This window comes from Stenella coeruleoalba (assembly GCF_951394435.1).
Source record: "Stenella coeruleoalba genome assembly, chromosome: 11".
NCBI lineage: Eukaryota > Metazoa > Chordata > Mammalia > Artiodactyla > Delphinidae > Stenella > Stenella coeruleoalba.
Window position 1 is genome coordinate 63419439 of NC_137157.1, and position 16859 is coordinate 63436297.

A 16859-nucleotide genomic window follows, 5' to 3' on the forward strand; every position below is an offset into this window, starting at 1 on the left:
GGACTGGTGCGGGACGGTGCAGTCTCGCGGCATTGTGGGAAGGGCTGGTGTCCTGAATGAGGCTAACTGACGGTGTTGGAGGCTGTCCCGAACCGCTCACCCGACTCTGATCAGAGTTCGGCGTCAAGCTGTGGGGACTCCGCTCCAGACACATTGTAGGAAACGACCGTACGTTGTGCCTAGGCCGAGGAACTGCCTCCAAACGGGCGGAGAGGGCTGGAAAAAATTGAACTGAGGCTAACAATAACAAAAATAAAAAGAAACAATCACTTTTTTCACTCCACCTTTACGAATGGTGAGGTGTGGTCTCCATTTCACAGATAAGAAAACAAGGCTCAAAACAGTGTCATTGGAACTCAACACCACAGGCCTGGAGGACCGTTGGCAGGCAGGGGTGTGAAAATGAGGGAACCTAGAACACTGGTTAGAATGGAAGGGGTTAACCTCTAATGGGAAATGGGCGATGGTTTCAAGCGTACAGGACTCTGGTAGATTCTCTCCCTGACTTGTGCTTCCTATTATACAAGCCCTCCCCTTCCAATTTCTCCTTCACACCTTTTCATTACCTTTGGATTTCATTTACCTTCTTCCTCTTCATTATCTCCACCCTAATCTCACCTAGAGGATTGCAAAAGCCTCCCACCCTCCATTCCCTCTTGCTTTCCACAATAATCCATTCACCATATAGCAGCTAGAGTAATCTTTCCAAAATACAAATCTGGTCATGTTACCACTGTGCCTTGACCTCTCCCCACTCATACTCCCCATCTTGTACCACTTTCCGCCTTGTTCTCTGCTTTTCAACTCCATTGCCATTTCCAATCCCTGAAAGTTGTCGTGTTCCTTCTAGTCTCTCTGTCTGCAATACCTTCCACTTTGCCTATTCATGCCTCCAAATGGATGTTCGCTGTTACTTTCTTGTAGAGGGCTTCCTTGAACCCCTCCACTCAAAACCCACCCTAATCTAAAAAAGTTTCCTTAGTTGTGTGCTCTCAAAGAACAGTGTTTCCTCAGAGCATGTATCTCAGTTGGTAATTGTATATTCACCAATGTGAACCTAATGTATCGTGTTTATTAAACCTGATCTCTCCTGCTAGACCTCCATGAAGGTGGTGACCTTTTATTTTTGGCTTACATTATATTTTCAATGTCTTGCATTGTGCCTGCCTGTAAGGGTGTTCACTATTTGTTGAATGAGTCAATGGATGAATGAATAATTGATCAAATGAATACCTGGAGAGATAGGGAAGACCTCCAAAAAGAAGTAATATTTGAACTTCCTGTAAAAGAGAGAAGGCTCTTCTAGTCACTCGGAACAGCACTTGCAAAGGCAAGGAAACTTGGAGTGTTCAGATGAGGGTAAGTCCTTAGGGATAGATGGAACGTAGGATAGTAGGAAATAAAACTAGAAAGATGGTCTGACTGGAAGGAAGGGGACAGTCCCCTCATTCCACTCACAGGTACTGTGAATGTGCTGGACCCTGACTCCTAGATTAGCAGGGATGGCCACTGACAAACATTGTGCACCTACTGTGTGTAAGGCCCTTTATCACACATTTGGGATACGTGGAGGAATAAGGCTGAAGTTTGAAGGATGGAGGTTGGCTGCACAGTGGCTTTACATGATTTTAAGGTAGTCAGCACAGTCCAGGGCCAAGTTCACAAACCTGGGAACTTGAGTTTGTCAGGCTACCCAGAGTAGATCTTGGAGTCACACTCATCGAATTTGTAAGAGAAACTGAGTGATTTACCATGAGCGATATGCCTTCTGGTGAACAAAATATTTATGCCTGCTCCTCAGGGCACCACCTTCACAGAATCGAGGTACAAGGAGACTGATTTTATATCATAAAAGTCTTTCAAACGGCCAATGCTCAGAATATCTGCTATGCCTGTCATAGCGTCCAACCTGTTTTCTATACAGCAGTCAGAGCGACCTGCTTCTGTTTGTCTTTGCTGGACCTCGAATATGGGGAGGTGCAAGCCACCTCTCTTGTTTTATTCTATCAATCCCCCTTTACTCCCTGTCTGCTCTCCCCCATAGACACCACTCTAATGTGATTGATGTAAGTTCTTACCTATGCATGTGTGCTTATAAAATATGTCGGGTTGTATACTTGTTTCCTATTGCTGCTGTAACAAATCGCCACGAAGTTAGTGGCTTAAAACAATACAAATTTATTCTCTTACAGGTCTGGGGGTCTGAATTCTAAAATTTGGTCTGGTTCCATTCCTTCTGAGGCTTCAGAGGAGAATCTGTTTGCTTGCCTTTTGCAGCTCCGAGAGGCTGCCAGCATTCCTTAGCTTGTGACCCCTTCTTCCATCACTCTAACTGGAAGAGGGAAGAACCTTTTGTATTCTATGACAAGTTAATCACTAAAGGGATGTTGCCTATAAGCTTAAATTATACATAATGGCCCATCTCTGGGAACCCTGCTCCCCAGGTAATGAGCATTAAGCTAAAATACCTTTGTTTAGCTCACAGGAAACATCTTGACCAGGTCCACCTGTGAATGACTGCAGGGAGGAAGAAATGAACACATCCCCTCATGAGGCAGATGGGAACCAGGAAGCATTTGACTTTATTCCCTCCCCTTTTAGTATAAAAGGAGCCTGAATTCTAACTCGGGCGAGATGGTTCTTTGGGGGCACAAACCCACCATCTTCTCGGCTTGCGCAATTTCTATCTGGTCATGGAAACCGTAGGACAATTGAAGCCACGAGTAAGAAGAAACTGTGAGTCAGCAAGAGCCAGGGCAAAGGGTGAGGTCATTTGCTTATTGTGACAGGAGCAGTCGAAGCAGTAGGAGCACTGGTCAGGGAGCCTTGTGCTCCTGCCGTGGATGGAGCTTCCTGTCACCTGTCATGCTCCGTGAAGCCTGACGGGGCTGCAGAGCCCGTGTCACACGGGTGTTTCTGGGTTCCTGTGAAATGACTCCCACTCCACCCCAGGCAGCTGCAATTCTTGTCCCCCTTATTTCTACGTGTAACTTCACAATGAACTCCCGTTTGCTTGGGATATTCATTTAGTCTCTCTTCTTCGCAACTCAGAAAACTGAACCCCCTTTTCCACGCACGGCAGGTGGCCCCTAAGGAATTATTCCACTACAACAGTGGGCACCTCCCTGGGGTCCAGGATACCCACCACAACTGGTTCGCTCTAGGAACTGCTAAGTAAATGTGGTCACGTCCTCACTTTTGAGGTGACCTTCTTACAGATGACATGAAAACGACTTCCCCTCTTCCAACAAGCAGAATACAATAAAGTCAATACGGTATAGGCTTTCTTAATCACAATCAAATCCCAGCCCTGTCTTCTTGAGGTTAACATCAGATCGCTTTCTTAGAATTGGATTTTGAGTTTTCCTAAAACTCTTCAATCACAGCCAAGTCTGAGGTTGTATAATTTCAATAGGTGGCTGGATCCACGCGTGACAAATTGATTCTTTCAATTCTCCCCAGCACTTAAACTCGTTCAAGTCTGGGCTTTTTCAATTTTTCCCCCCTGCGATCCAAGATAAAAAAATGTATTTTACATGAAAACCCAGAACACACATACATACACTGAAAATAACAGTTTCACCATACCCTAAAGTTTTCTATTCTTTTTATTTTAAAATGTTTGTCTTGACCCAATAATTTTTATTACAATGTTTCATGACCCGCAGCTTGAAAACGATTGGTGCAGTCTCTCCTTTCTTCAAAATTTCACTTCTCCAACACAGATCTTTCTTGCTCTGGTTCTTTCTTTTCTTTCAACAATCAAACATCTCATGAGAGTAGTCTGCTCTCCACTTCCCCATCTCTCATTCGCTCTTCAGTTGACCGTGTTTTGTCTCTGACCCTACCCTGCCCTGAAGCTGCCCTCACTGAGGTCTAACATCTTCCTTGCTGATAAATCCCACATTTCCCACCTGTTACTTAACCTGGGTTCCCAGCATCCTCTGACGCAGCTAGCCACTCCCTCTGGAAAGCTCTCTCTTGCCCTGGCTTCCTGAGGCCTCCTACCTCTCTGCCAGTTAATTCTCAGGATTCACTTCCTCTGCTCCTCTACGAGTCTCCCCAAGGCACTTCTCTTTTCTCACTTAATACACCGTTCTTGAGTGGTTTCATTTTTTTCTCATGTGGGACACCTGAGAAACGCAGCTCAAACTCTTCCTTCTATCCAGTACAAGTCATAGGCCACAGACTCTGATGTGAAAGTTTCCAAACTGGAAATTTTGCTCACTTGAAAATCTAAATCGTTGAAACTCCAAAGCTTTTGTCTGCTTTTCTTCAGTGACATTTCTCCTCTGAGATAAGAAATGCTATTGAATGAAAAGGAGAGAAGGCAAGGGGTGGAGGGTGAAAATGGTGGGAAGCTTGAGTAATATTTGCAATGGACATTGTGGTTGATCCCCAATGTCCATTCCATACCAGACAATTAGCCCAAGTCAGTGATGACTGTTACTGCTCCAGGAGCGGACACACCAATGATCCTTGCCAGACGGTCTGAAGGAAAGGACTTATATCTCATCCTTGGGAGGAGGGGTTTCTCTTTCTTCCACTGAATATGAAGACAGAAGCATCACGCAGTAGTTACTGGCAGCCACCTTCAGACAATGAGGAGAACCATCCCGAGGATGAAACTTCCCTCCGAGGAGGAAGGCTGAACAGAACCATGGACAGAGCCTGGGTCCGTGATATTATTGAGCTGCTGAATCAACCAACTTCAGAGCCCACCTACCTCTGGCTCCTTGTTACATGAAGTAGTTTACTTTCTTTTTTTTAAAAATGAGGTTGTATGTTACTTGTAGCAGAAAGCATCCTGATAGATTCAGCATCTCAAAATATTCCATCACACCTGAACTCCAGACCTGTGGACACAAATGCCTGCCAGCCCTTCCCCTTGGCATTCCATGGCATCTCACACTCAGTAAGTCTAAAACTGACGTTGTTGTCTTGGGCCCCCTTGTCTCCCTATACCAATCTTCCCTGTTTCTGTGAAAAGTCCCACCATCTGCCTGGGTGTTCAACTCAAAACCTTGGGTAATCTTTGCTATTTCCCTTTTCCTCACACTGACAATCCCCACTTAGGAACTGCAGATTCTACCCCCTGAATAGTGCTCAAATCCATCCACTTCTTTGCCCACCACCATCTCTTGCATGTTTCACTGCACAGTCTCTGAACTGGTCCTCCTTCTCCTTCCAACTGTGTCTGAACACCACAGCCAGAGTGACCTTTCTAAGATGCAGCTCTGAATACTTCACCCATTAAACCCTTTTCTTTCCCTTTTCCTTAGAATAAATTCTAAGTGCCTTCATATGTCCTATAAGGCCCTCGGTGACCTGGCCCTCATTGCATCTTTCCAACCTCAATGCAATTCCTTCCTTTCTAGCCTTCATTCCAGCAACGTAGAACTACTTTCACTTTCCAGACATGCTCCCTCTTGTCTTCTGGCTGATGTATCTACCTAGAAAGTCCTCTTCCTCTCCCTGCTTCACCTGAGTAACTGCTGTTCATTCTCCAGCGCTCACTGTGATGGTGCCTCCTTTGGGAAGCCATCTCTACCCTAAGGCTGGGTTAGGTGTTCTTCTTCATGTTTCCAGAACACCATCTCCTTATCCCAATCACATCACTCATCGCGAGGTTGGAATTGTATGCTTATTTATCTATGTCCCCCACCCAGACTGTGAGCTCCTTGAGAGCAGGGACTCTGGCTTACTCCCTACACCTAGCACTATAATTGAGTGAAAAAGATCATTCTAAATTCAGAATTAAATTTTGACTTCAAGGCAAGGGTAGGATGGAATGGAGTTGGAGGACAGCATGGAAATAGACATTTTCAAGCAAGGGGTGGGGTGGTGGCAGCAGAATTGATCTGCTGGCTAAGTGTGCTGAATAGGTTTAGGTGGGTGGCAGGGCCAGGCCAGGGGAAAAGACCACTGAGGCAGACAATGTAACCCAGGCAAGAGATGACGGTGGTGGGACTTCCCTGGTGGCGCAGTGGTTAACAATCCACCTGCCAATGCAGGGGACACGGGTTCGAGCCCTGGTCCAGGAAGATCCCACATGCCGGGGAGCAACTAAGCCTGTGCACCACAACTACTGAGCCTGCAGTCTAGAGCCCACAAGCCACAACTACTGAGCCCGTGTGCCACAACAAGAGAAGCCACTGCAATGAGAAGCCCACGCACCGCAACGAAGAGTAGCCCCCGCTCGCCGCAACTAGAGAAAGCCTGCACGCAACAACGAAGACCCAACGCAGCCAAAAATAAATAAATTTTTTTTTAAAAAAAGAGATGATGGTGGCCTGGACTAGGGTGGTGGCAGTGGAGACGGGGAGAACCAGACAGCCTTGAAAGAGTTATAAAGTAGAATTAACAGAATTGGGGGTGGGTGAAGAAAAGAAAGGAGTATAAGATGAGGTGAGTTCTAATTGGGGCCACGGAAGTCCTAGTGGTGACTTCATCTTAGGGCGGGGAATCCAGAAGGAAGAACGTGACTGCAGAAGGTGTAAAGCGAGGTAAGGGGCTCTGCTTCGGACATCTGGGGCTGCAGATGGGGCACAGAAGTTGAGAAGGAATGGACAGAGAGGTAGGAGGAAAACCAGAGGGGCAGACAGGAGTCATAGATGCCGAGATAGTGGGAGTCAGAAGAGAAATGACCTGAGGCAGGGGGAATATACCGCTGAGCCTCCTTTGCATTGACGCTCCCATGACACAGACACAAGTGCACTAGGGAGGGTCCCCCCTGCCCCGCCCCCATTACTATTTTATGATGTTTTAAAAATCGAAGTATAATTCACTTACAATATTATATTAGTTTCAGGTGTATAACATAGTCATTCCATATTTTTATACATTACAAAATGATCACCACTGGAGAGGGTTCCCTTGATAGCAGTTTTATTTGATTTAAAAGTGAAACTCAGACCCTGACCCACCCACTAATCTTGGGGTCGTGGCAGGAGTAGACTCATCCTGGGGATGGTTGGCCTCTTACCAGGACAAGAAATGGGGGAACATATAGATTCTTACCAGGACAAGAAATGGGGGAACATATAGACTCTTACCAAGATAAGAAATGAGAAACATATGGATCATGTCTCTGTGGGCATGGAGAGGCCCAGCTGTGGTGCTGGGTAGGGTTTGGCCACGGCCAGGGAAGGGGTGACTGGAGCCAACTGGTGGGCACATGCAGAGGGGGAGGAGACTAATTCGGGACCGGTGTTAGGATTGGGGCTTAGAGGTCTAGGGCAGGGTCAGGGAGCTCTGGACCAACAGGTTCAGTAGCTGTGAGTAGAAGACTTGTCCAGCTCACTGCGCTGCTCCTTGTGAGACTCTGTCACCACCTGCTGGGGGCCGAGGCATGTGAGGCGCACAAACCGTTCAGCACCACCCTCCTTCCAGCTCCTTTGTGGCACGGTGTCCCCCCTCCCTGGCATAACCAGTTGAGGCTCCAGTCTGACCATCCACTTCCATCTCCCTGTCTCACTGCCACCCCAAGAATCACTAACCCACAAACACCCTAAGATTACCTGCAGCCAGGCTGGGGCTCAGAAATACTACGAGAAATGATGGGGTCCTACGCTCAAGTGACCCATCTTACCTCCCCATCCCGGGTCTCAATGGTCTTGATCAGAACCATCTTCCGGCTGTGGCTCTCCTGGGGAGGCTCCACCTCAGGCACTGGAAAAAGCAAGATGAGAGGTGGAAGGGAGGAGGCTTGGGATTTCTCTTGTTTTAAGCCCTCACTCCGTCTGGGAGGTGAGGGAGGGGCGGGGAGGGGCAGAGCCTGAGGAGCGAAGGCGAGTGTAGACCAGGACTCAGAAGTTCACGGAGAGAACCAATCCCTGAGCAGAGCCAGAGTAAGAGTCCAGTCAGGGCAGAAATAGACAAGGGGACAGACAGTTGGAAGTCAGACGTGAAAGACTCACCAGTCGTCTTTATACTTAAGGATGCAAAGGAATGGACTGGCACGGAGATCCTGGGGGCGAAGCACTCGGTCAGCTACTCCTGTGAGCCGCTGGCCTCTCCCCCACAAGCCCTGACCAAACCCTATCCGACCCGCTGCCTCTCACCGGCTCTCCTCGCCCTCAAGTAGCTTCCGGTAGGTGGCGATCTCGATGTCCAGGGCCATCTTGACGTTGAGGAGCTCCTGGTACTCTCGCAGGTGTCGCGCCATCTCCTCCTTTAGCTGCCGCAGCTCCTCCTCGAGCCGTGCGGTGCCCGCCTGGTACCCGCCGGCTTCCAGGGCAAACTGCTCCTCCAGCTCCCGCAGCTGTCTGAGCAGCGCCTCGTTCTGGGGGTTGGGGGTGAAGAGGGGGCGTCAATGGGGGGAGCAGCCTTCATCCTCCACCCCCTGGGCGGGGGCGCGCAGCCTGGTACTCACCGTGCCGCGAAGCCCATCCACCTCGCACGTCAGGCTCTGGATCTGGCGTCGCGACTCGTTCATCTCCTGCTTGGCCTGGCGCAGGGCCTCGTGGTTCCGGTTGGCGGCGTCAGACAGGTCCGCGTACTGCGGCCAGGGGGGCAACCCGGACGTGAGTGGACCAGATGCGCCCTCTCCCCAGCTCTCCACGCTTCCAGGTCCTCCCAAACCCTCCCGTGCCCTGGCACCTTGGACTTGTACCACTCTTCTGCTTCCTGCAGGTTCTTCGCTGCGATGCTCTCGTACTGGGCACGGATGTCCCTCAGCGCCGCCGTCAGCTCGGGCTTCACGGTCGCCTCCACCTCGACCTGCTGCACCTGCTGGCTCTCCACGCTCATCTGCAGGTCTCTCAGCTCCTGCCGCCCAGGGTGAGAGGCCGAGTTCATCGCGCAGATCCCACGCGGGCCGCGCGGTTGGCGCACAGAAAAGAGAAGAAACACTTGAATGAACAGAAGGGGGCGCTAGGGAGTGCAGCGCGCTTGGTACTGCACGGCCCGCGCCACGCCCGTACTAAGCCTCTGGCCAGGTTACGGGGGTGCAGCTCCGCTGCTCGCCACCAGGCGGCGCAGGGGTGTGAGTCAAACCACCTGTAGAGGGGGTTGAGAGCCTGCGTCTACCCTACGAATCTCACTTCTCTTCCTCAGGTCCACTCGCCAGTCTCTTCCAGAGCTTATACTCCAGCTCCAATGAGACCACCCCCAACCTCCTGACACCCGGGTCCACCCACCTCCTCGTGCAGCTTCTTGAGGAACTCAATCTCATCCATCAGAGACTCAATCTTGCGCTCTAGCTCCAGGCGGGACAGGGTGGCGTCGTCCACGTCCTTCACGGGGTGGCAGTAGGGGTTCGAGAGCAGGGAGGGGTTGCTTAGGTCGACGAAGAGCCTGGCCCTCCCTGTCTGCCTCTGGAGGCTTCTGGTCGCCTCCCTTTGCCCACAGATGCCACCCTGGATACGCAGGCCGGGGGTAGGAATGGGGAGACCGAGCTCACCTTACGGAAAAGCACGAGGCTGTGCTCCGCATCCTCGCGCTTGCGAGTCTCCTCCTCCAGCCTGGTGGGAGGGGTGTGCAGAAGCTGAGCTCCGGGGTCACTGCCCAGCCGTAAGACCGCGACCCCCAGGATCTGGGTCAGAGGCTGCTACTGCCCAGGACTCTGAGGAGGGGCCTTCAGGCTGCCTGATGGACTTGCCCTATATTTCCCTTTAACCTGCTGGGAGCTGAGATGTGGCCCCTTTATACACAGGGGAGACATAGTAACTCCCCCTTCCTCCCCTCCCCAGAGACTCAGCAAAGTGGTAGACGGGGGTTGGGGGTGTTGCCCGCCGGCGAGGATGCTGCCTGCACACGCCCAGGTGGATAAGGCGGGCCACTCCCTCTGGCGGCCGCCTCGACGGCCGCCGCCCAGCCCCGGCCCTGTCCCCTGACCTCTGCTTGAGCGCCGCCAGGTCCTCCGCCAGCCCGTCGCGCTCCACCTGCACCCGGTCTCGCTCGCGGCCCAGCAGCTCTAGCTCCCTCCGCAGCTCGCGCAGCTCCTGCTGGCACAGCTGGTCGGCGCGCGCCGGCTCCTGGCCCCGGGCCTGGCTCAGCTCCCCGCGCAAGGCCGCGTTCTGCTGCTCCAGGAAGCGCACCTTCTCGATGAAGTTGGCGAAGCGGTCGTTGAGCTCCTGTAGCTCCTGCTTCTCGTTGCTGCGCGTGGCCAGGAACTCCTGGTTGAGGGCCTCGGCCATGGAGAAGTCGAGGCGCTCCGAGGGCAGGCGCAGGAGGGCGCCCGCGGCCGCCCGGGGACTGCGGAAACTGCCTAGGCGCACGGAGGAGCCGGGGGACGCCGAGCCCAGCAGGCGGCTGCTCGAGAAGCGGGAGCTGGAAGAGTAGGAGAGGGCCCCCGGGGACAGCGAGGGCGGTGGCCCGAAGGTGCGGCGGTAGTAGGTGGAACTGACGCCGGACCGGAGGCCCGACGGGTGGCTCATGGCGGCCGAGGATGGGGAGTCACCGCTGACAGAGCTTGTCCGGGCGCTGGGAAGGAGCCGCAAACCGCTGCGAGGCGGCTTTATAGCCCTGCGGGCTCAGGGGGGGCATGGGCTGCTCCTCCCACTGGCCTGACGGTGGGGCTATGTGGGGAGGGGGACGCCCCACCCCTGCGGAGCTGCAGGAGCGCCGCACCCTCCCTCCCTGGTTGCCCGCGCCCTGCCTACTTGATTTCCCCAGTTCGTGGTGGGGAAGGAGACAGGGATGGCCACCACAGGCCACAGGGAGGCGGGAGGGGGGGGGTTCGGGTGTTGGGGGGGTCAGTGCCTTCCAGCAAATATCCGGAGCTGGAGCCTAGGGTGGGAGGGCCTCACTGGAACTGGGGTCCCTGCCTGAAAGAGCTGGTAAAAACTGGAGGCTAGGTGGACTGTATGTTAAAGGGCAGGCTTCTGGTACGTGGGCAGGGAGGACGCAGCCCAGGTGCAGGGAGGACGCAGCCCAGGTGCAGGGAGGACGCAGCCCAGGTGCAGGGAGAATTGGCCTGGCTTAGGCCCCAGAGGCTGTACCTCCACATGGCCCCTGAAGGCTAGGCTCTGCTTTCAAATGCTGTCAGCTGCCCCCTCTGTCACCACACCCAGGGAGATCTGGGGGACGGGAGTGCAGAGGCAGCTGAGGTGGGTGAGGAAGGGCTGCTCTCCCTGAAATCCCCAGGGCTCTGTGAAGGGTTGCTGCCTGGCGCCAGCTCTGCTGCTAATGGACTTGCTTCTTCCCCTCCCCCTCCCCTGGACACTTGGCCAGGAGGTTGCCTGCTGATGTCTCAGCCTTAAAGACACAGATCCCAAATCTACCCCAGGCCCCAGCAAGGTGGGCACATCAGAGGGGGCTCAGGGTGACTAGGCCCAGCTCTGGGTCCCACTTGGGAGGGTCTGTGCCATGCCGGAGGCTGAACTGAGTGAGCTAGCGTGTGCTGTCTGGCTTTACTGGATACTCCCTTCCCCCAACCCACCGCTGCTCAGTCAGGGCCTTACAGGAACCGGGGCGATTCCTGAAGGAGGAAGGGAGGGGGCTGAAGGGTAGCAGCTGCTGCCAAGGCTGAGAGATAGACACACGGGCAGGAGCCGGTTTCCAGTGCTGAGGAGCTGCAGGTACCCAGCGAGAGGAGGGCTGGATTGGGAGAGAAGGGGAAAGAGAAAGTGCCCATCCCCGTAGGCTCAGGGACTGAAAGAGGAGAAGAAGGCCCAGAACAGAGCCACAGATGCATATGCGTAATGGCACCGCGCACCTATGTGCACGCACATTAGACACACCCAACCACAGGGCCCTTCATACCCTCCCCCACCCCAGAGTTAGCAGGGAGGCTGATGTCTGGCCTTTGCATGTCAAACGGCTTCCAGAACGCAGGCACGGGCTGCCCAGGAGTGGACAGAGGCAGCTTGGATGGTCTGCAGGAGTCGAGGTGCTGAGGCCTGTTGGGCTTGCCAGGAGCTAAGGGGCTGCTGCTGCTGGGGACTCCGGGGCTCTCCAGTAAGGACAGGTCCGCGTAGGATCGGCCCTGAGGACAAGAGCTGGGCGTCTGGGGAAACAGGTCTGGGACTCCGGGCTGCACCTCTGGCTGAGGGGATGAGGAGGGCGGCTCCCTGGCTGGCCATCCCCTCAGCACTGCAGGGCAGAGGGGCCTCCCCGCCTTTGTGTGTCCTCTGAGATGGGCCAACGCCCTTAGGCTCACATCCCTACCGCCTTAGCCTTCGTCTCCTCTCCAGGCCCCTCCTTCCTTCTGGGCTATTAGTCTCTCCCTGAACAGCTGCCAGGTCCTTCTCCTTGATGAATCTGGTTTGGTTGCCAGGGGAATGGGAAGAGGGAGGATGGGAGAGAGGGGTGGGATGGCTAAACCAGGCCGGGTTGCCGCTAACTCTTGGAAGTGGGGAGGGGTAGGGTCCTGCCTGGGTTAGGGGGAGGGGGCTTGATAGGTGTGAGGAGGGGAGTGGGGAAGCTAAGTGCTTTCTGCTGCAGCCCTGGGCTCTGAGCCCCAGCTACCACTGAAGCCCCATCCACTCCAGCCTAGGCCCTGCCCTGCCCTGCCTGCTGTCCTCCGGGTACAAACTGGGAGTCTGAGCTGGTACTTCACGCAAAGGGACAGGTAAGGCCTGGGGAGGACGAGCTCAGGCTTTATTTTTACAGGGAACTGCTGGCAGACCTGGGCCTTTCAGAGTAGAGGCCTCTAGGGCTGGCCCTGGGGAATTACCAGTGGGGTTCCCATCCTCTCCCCTGCTTAAGCTCCCAGCTCACCACCCAGAAGCCTCAGAGTAGAGGGAACCAGGACCACCTCGGTAGGGGTCTGGGAGTTGTAAGGCCAGGGTCTGGCCTGGGTTTGGGAACCAGGCCTGCTGGCAATGCAGAGAAGACTCCTCCCCCGTCCTCAGAAAGAGCTGGGCCTGGGAGGTCTTGTGGCCGGAGAAAAGTAGGAAAGGGTCCCAGTTAAGAGCCAGGGCTCTGGCATCCAGCTACCAAGCTTCCCACCTGATTCCAACACTCTGTTGTACAAATGTAGTTTCATTACTATGTCCTCTCATGTGCTCCAGCAAAAGGGGGAAAATTGTAGTTTCCACCTCACAGTGTTGTTGAGAGGGTTAAATAAATACATGAAAAATACTTAGGACACACGTAATAAAAGCTGAAAACGTAATTTATTACTACTACTATTACTACTATTACAAATTGTCAGCCCCCAAGTACAGTGAAGAAGGATCTGGACTTCCTTTGGACTGTCCCCACTAAGAGCAGTGCTGGACCGGGGTGGCAGGAACCCAGTACTTCCTGGCTGATGGAAGGAGGGAAGGGTGGCCTCAGTGCACTGGGCAAATAGTATACTGATCAAAACACGGACTCTGGACAGACTGCATGGGTTTGATCATGGCTCCTCAACCTAATTAGCTGTATGCTTTGAGTCTGGTTGAGTGATTTAACCTCTATTCTCTCCATGTTCTTTGCCCATCAGTGGGGATGATAATAATAGTACCTAGCCCATAGTGCTGGAGAAGGAATTGAGTTCCAGTATGTGAAGCACTTAGTGCTTGGCACATAACACATGCCATGTAAGTATTAGCCAGCGTTATTATTACCCCTCCTCCTTCTGCTGTCCTTGGCTGCCCTGGCGAAAGCTCAAAGAGAAATAACTACTGTATTCAGAGGTTTGCAAGGCAGGTAAGCAATGAAGTTTAGGTTACTGGCAAGAGAGCTGCTAAATGACAGGCCATGGACTCAAAGCTGGATGAGGAGGGGTGTGTAGACAAGAGAGGATGGGGTATTGGCAGAGTAAAGAGGTCCATAGCTGGACTTCCAGGCAAGGCCAAAGACCAGTCACAGTACAAGGAACTGAAAGAGGCACTGAGAGGGTAGGAAGTTGTTTTCGGAGAGCAGGGTACATGAATTCGTGATTCTGGAGCTGGGGTATTTATGGATAAGATTCCCAGGGTGGGGCTTCCCTGGTGGCGCAGTGGATAAGAATCCGCCTGCCAATGCAGGGGACGTGGGTTCGAGCCCTGGTCCAGGAAGGTCCCACATGCCGCGGAGCAACTAAGCCCGTGCTTCACAACTACTGAGCCTGCGCTCTAGAGCCCGTGCTCCGCAACAAGAGAAGTCACTGCAATGAGAAGCCTGCGCACGGCAACGAAGAGTAGCCCCCGCTCGCCGCCACTAGAGAAAGCCCATGTGCAGCAACGAAGACCCAACACAGCCAAAAATAATAAATTAAAAAAAAAAAAGATTCCCAGGGTGTTTCTAAGGAGTGAGCGGCTAAGGTAGAATGCTGGGAAAGGTCATGGGAGAAGAGATCAGGCCATCAGACTGGGCACTTACTAGCTGTGTGACCCTGGGCAAGTTACATATCCTCTCTGAGCTTCAGTTTCTTCATCTGTAAAATAGGAATGATGATACCTTCCTTCCAGAGGTGTCATGAGATCTAAATGAGGTATTATGCATAAAGCGATTAGCATGTTGTGAGGCTCACAGTAGGTGCTCAACACTGTTGATTGCCTTCTTCCCCTCCCATGTGACAGAGAGGAAACAGACACACAGAATCAATGACATAACCCTAATTACTTGTACCTAAGGGTTAGCTGGCATCTCCCTGCCCCTTGAGGTCTAGGATTGGCTCAACCTCCACTCCACATCCTGGGGAAATTCCAATGTCCTCCCCAAGATCTCTTTGCCTTCCTGTTGCTTCCTCTTTGCATCCCTAGCTCCAGGTCCCTGCTGCCCCTGAACTGGCTGACTTTACAGCTAACTCTCCACAGTGTCTCAGATGTAGAACTTGGCACCGTCCCTCGGGTCCTGTGATCCCCTTTCCCATCACTTGGGTAGGAACTGAGGCTCAGAGGGACAAAGTTGCCTGTCTGAGGTTGCACAGTGAACAAATTACGGCTTCCTCTCCAGGAAGACACGTCCTGGTTGGTCAGGGCCTGCTGGTGTTCTGTGTTCTGGGCCTGCAGGAGCCCAGATGAGCCCCAGCCAGAAGGAGTCCAGCTCCATTCGAGGTGGGCTCTCCCAGGCTGGTCTGGTTGCAGGGTCCCTATTGACAGACTGGCTCCACCGGCGTGGAATCCTTTCCCCATTATCTCCATTTGGGGGCTCCACTCCTCCCGGTTAGGGAGCACCCTGGGTATCTTCTCCATCTCATCAGTTCTCTCACTGTATAATATAGCAATAGCTAACATTTCCTATGTGCCAAGCACTATGCTAAGCATTTTACACGTGTTATCATTTTTAATCCTCACAATAACCCTATGACATAGGTACTACTACTATTCCCATTTTACAGTTGGAGAAACTGAGGCACGGAGAGGTTAGGCAACTTGCCCAACGTCACACAGCTAGTAAACTAGTAATCTGTTTATATGTCTGACTCTCCTGCTCCCTGACAATATGATATTTGAGGGCAGCCATCAGATCTTATTCACTTTTGTGTCTGTGGTGTCTAGCACAGGACCTATGTCAAACAGCTGTTGGTTAAACTGAAGGGAACCCAGAGGCACCTGAAAAAAATTTTTCCCGTGGTTGTCGAGTCAGGAAAATAGAGAGGTGTGTTGCTGCCACCTTCTGGCCAGATGCTAGAATGACACGTCTGCAGTCGGAATCCATCCACGTTTATTGAGTTTTAACACTCAAGGCTCAGGAACATTGGAATTGGGGGGATGCTCCAAAACTATTTATTATGACCTCCTTTTTAAAGATGAGGGGACTTCCCTGGTGGCCCAGTGGTTAAGACTCCACGCTCCTGATGCAGGGGGCCCAGGTTCGACCCCTGGTCAGGGAAATAGATCCCGCATGCCGCAACTAAGAGTCCGCATGCCGCAACTAAAGATCCTGGATGCTGGAACGAAGACCCGACACAGCCAAATAAATAAATAGTTTTAAAAAAAGAAGCACTTCCCTATTCTTTAAAATAAATTAATTAATTAAATAAAGAGGAGAATTATCCAAGAGTGAATAAAATAGAATAGCAGCACTGGTATTAGGACCTCTGAGCCCTGATCTCATTCTTCCCCTGGGCTCTAGGAACCTCCTCTGCACCCCCAGAAGCCCAAAGCCAGGGAAGGAGGCAAAGTCTGTCCTCAACTCCCCCCTTATCCTCTACTCTGTCCACAATCTCCTGTCCTGCCCTCACTGTAAAATTGCATCTCCATCCATCTGCCTGCCTGACCCTTCCAACCAGCTACCGGTCAACTGGAGAACAGGAGAGCAGCTTATGGCCACAGGATGCTAAGTGAACCTTCCTCCTCGTGGTGTGGCCTAGAGACCCGACTCAGAATCACCTGGGGGCCCATTAAAAAGCAGATTTCAGTGCTCCACCTAGATCTTCTGAATCCCTAGAATTCTGCATTTTAACAAACTTCCTAGGTGATTTTTAATGCACATGAAAATTTGAGCAGGGACGTTCCTGGCGGTGGTTAAGACTTTGCCTTCTGATGCAGGGGGGTACTCGTTTGATCCCTGGTCGGGGAGCTAAGATCCCACATGCCTCGCTGCTAAAAAACCAGAACATAAAACAGAAGCAATATTGTAACAAATTCAATAAAGACTTTAAAAATGGTCCACATCAAAAAAAAATCTTAAAAAAAAAATCCGAGCATACCTGGATTAAGATTTTTTCTTTAAATTGTCCATTTCCCCCTCCCCCCTGCCATTTTATTTTGATTTTCAAACCCAGAGAAAAGTCAAGAGAATATTGGGACTTCCCTGGTGGCACAGTGGCTAAGAATCCGCCTGCCAATGTAAGGGACACGGGTTCGAGCCCTGGTCTGGGAAGATCCCACATGCCACGGAACAATAGAGCCCGTGTGCCACAACTCCTGAGCCTCAGTGACGCAACTACTGAAGCCGGTGCGCCTAGAGCCCGTGCTCCACGACAAGAGAAGCCACTGCAATGAGAAGCCCACGCACCGCAACGAAGAGGGGCCGCCGCTCGTCGCAACTAGAGAAAGCCC

General features: G+C 52.5%; 1 protein-coding gene across 2 annotated transcripts; it reads right to left on the bottom strand.

Annotated features, from left to right (window-relative positions):
* Positions 1-6879: 6879 nt before the first annotated feature.
* PRPH (peripherin) lies at positions 6880-10399 on the bottom strand (the record flags this gene model as incomplete). Of its 2 annotated transcripts, XM_079937284.1 has the most annotated exons (9): positions 9838-10399; positions 9404-9464; positions 9141-9236; positions 8602-8769; positions 8375-8500; positions 8064-8284; positions 7920-7969; positions 7592-7671; positions 6880-7337 (listed from the first exon to the last, which is right to left on the bottom strand). In XM_079937284.1, exons 1-9 carry the CDS (start codon positions 10377-10379, stop codon positions 7269-7271), a joined length of 1413 nt encoding a protein of 470 aa, XP_079793410.1. In that variant the 5' UTR covers positions 10380-10399. The 2 variants fall into 2 exon arrangements, with proteins under 2 accessions (XP_079793410.1, XP_079793409.1); XM_079937283.1 differs by lacking the exons at positions 6880-7337; positions 7592-7671 and having other exon boundaries at positions 7726-7969.
* Between the last annotated feature and the right edge of the window lie 6460 nt (positions 10400-16859).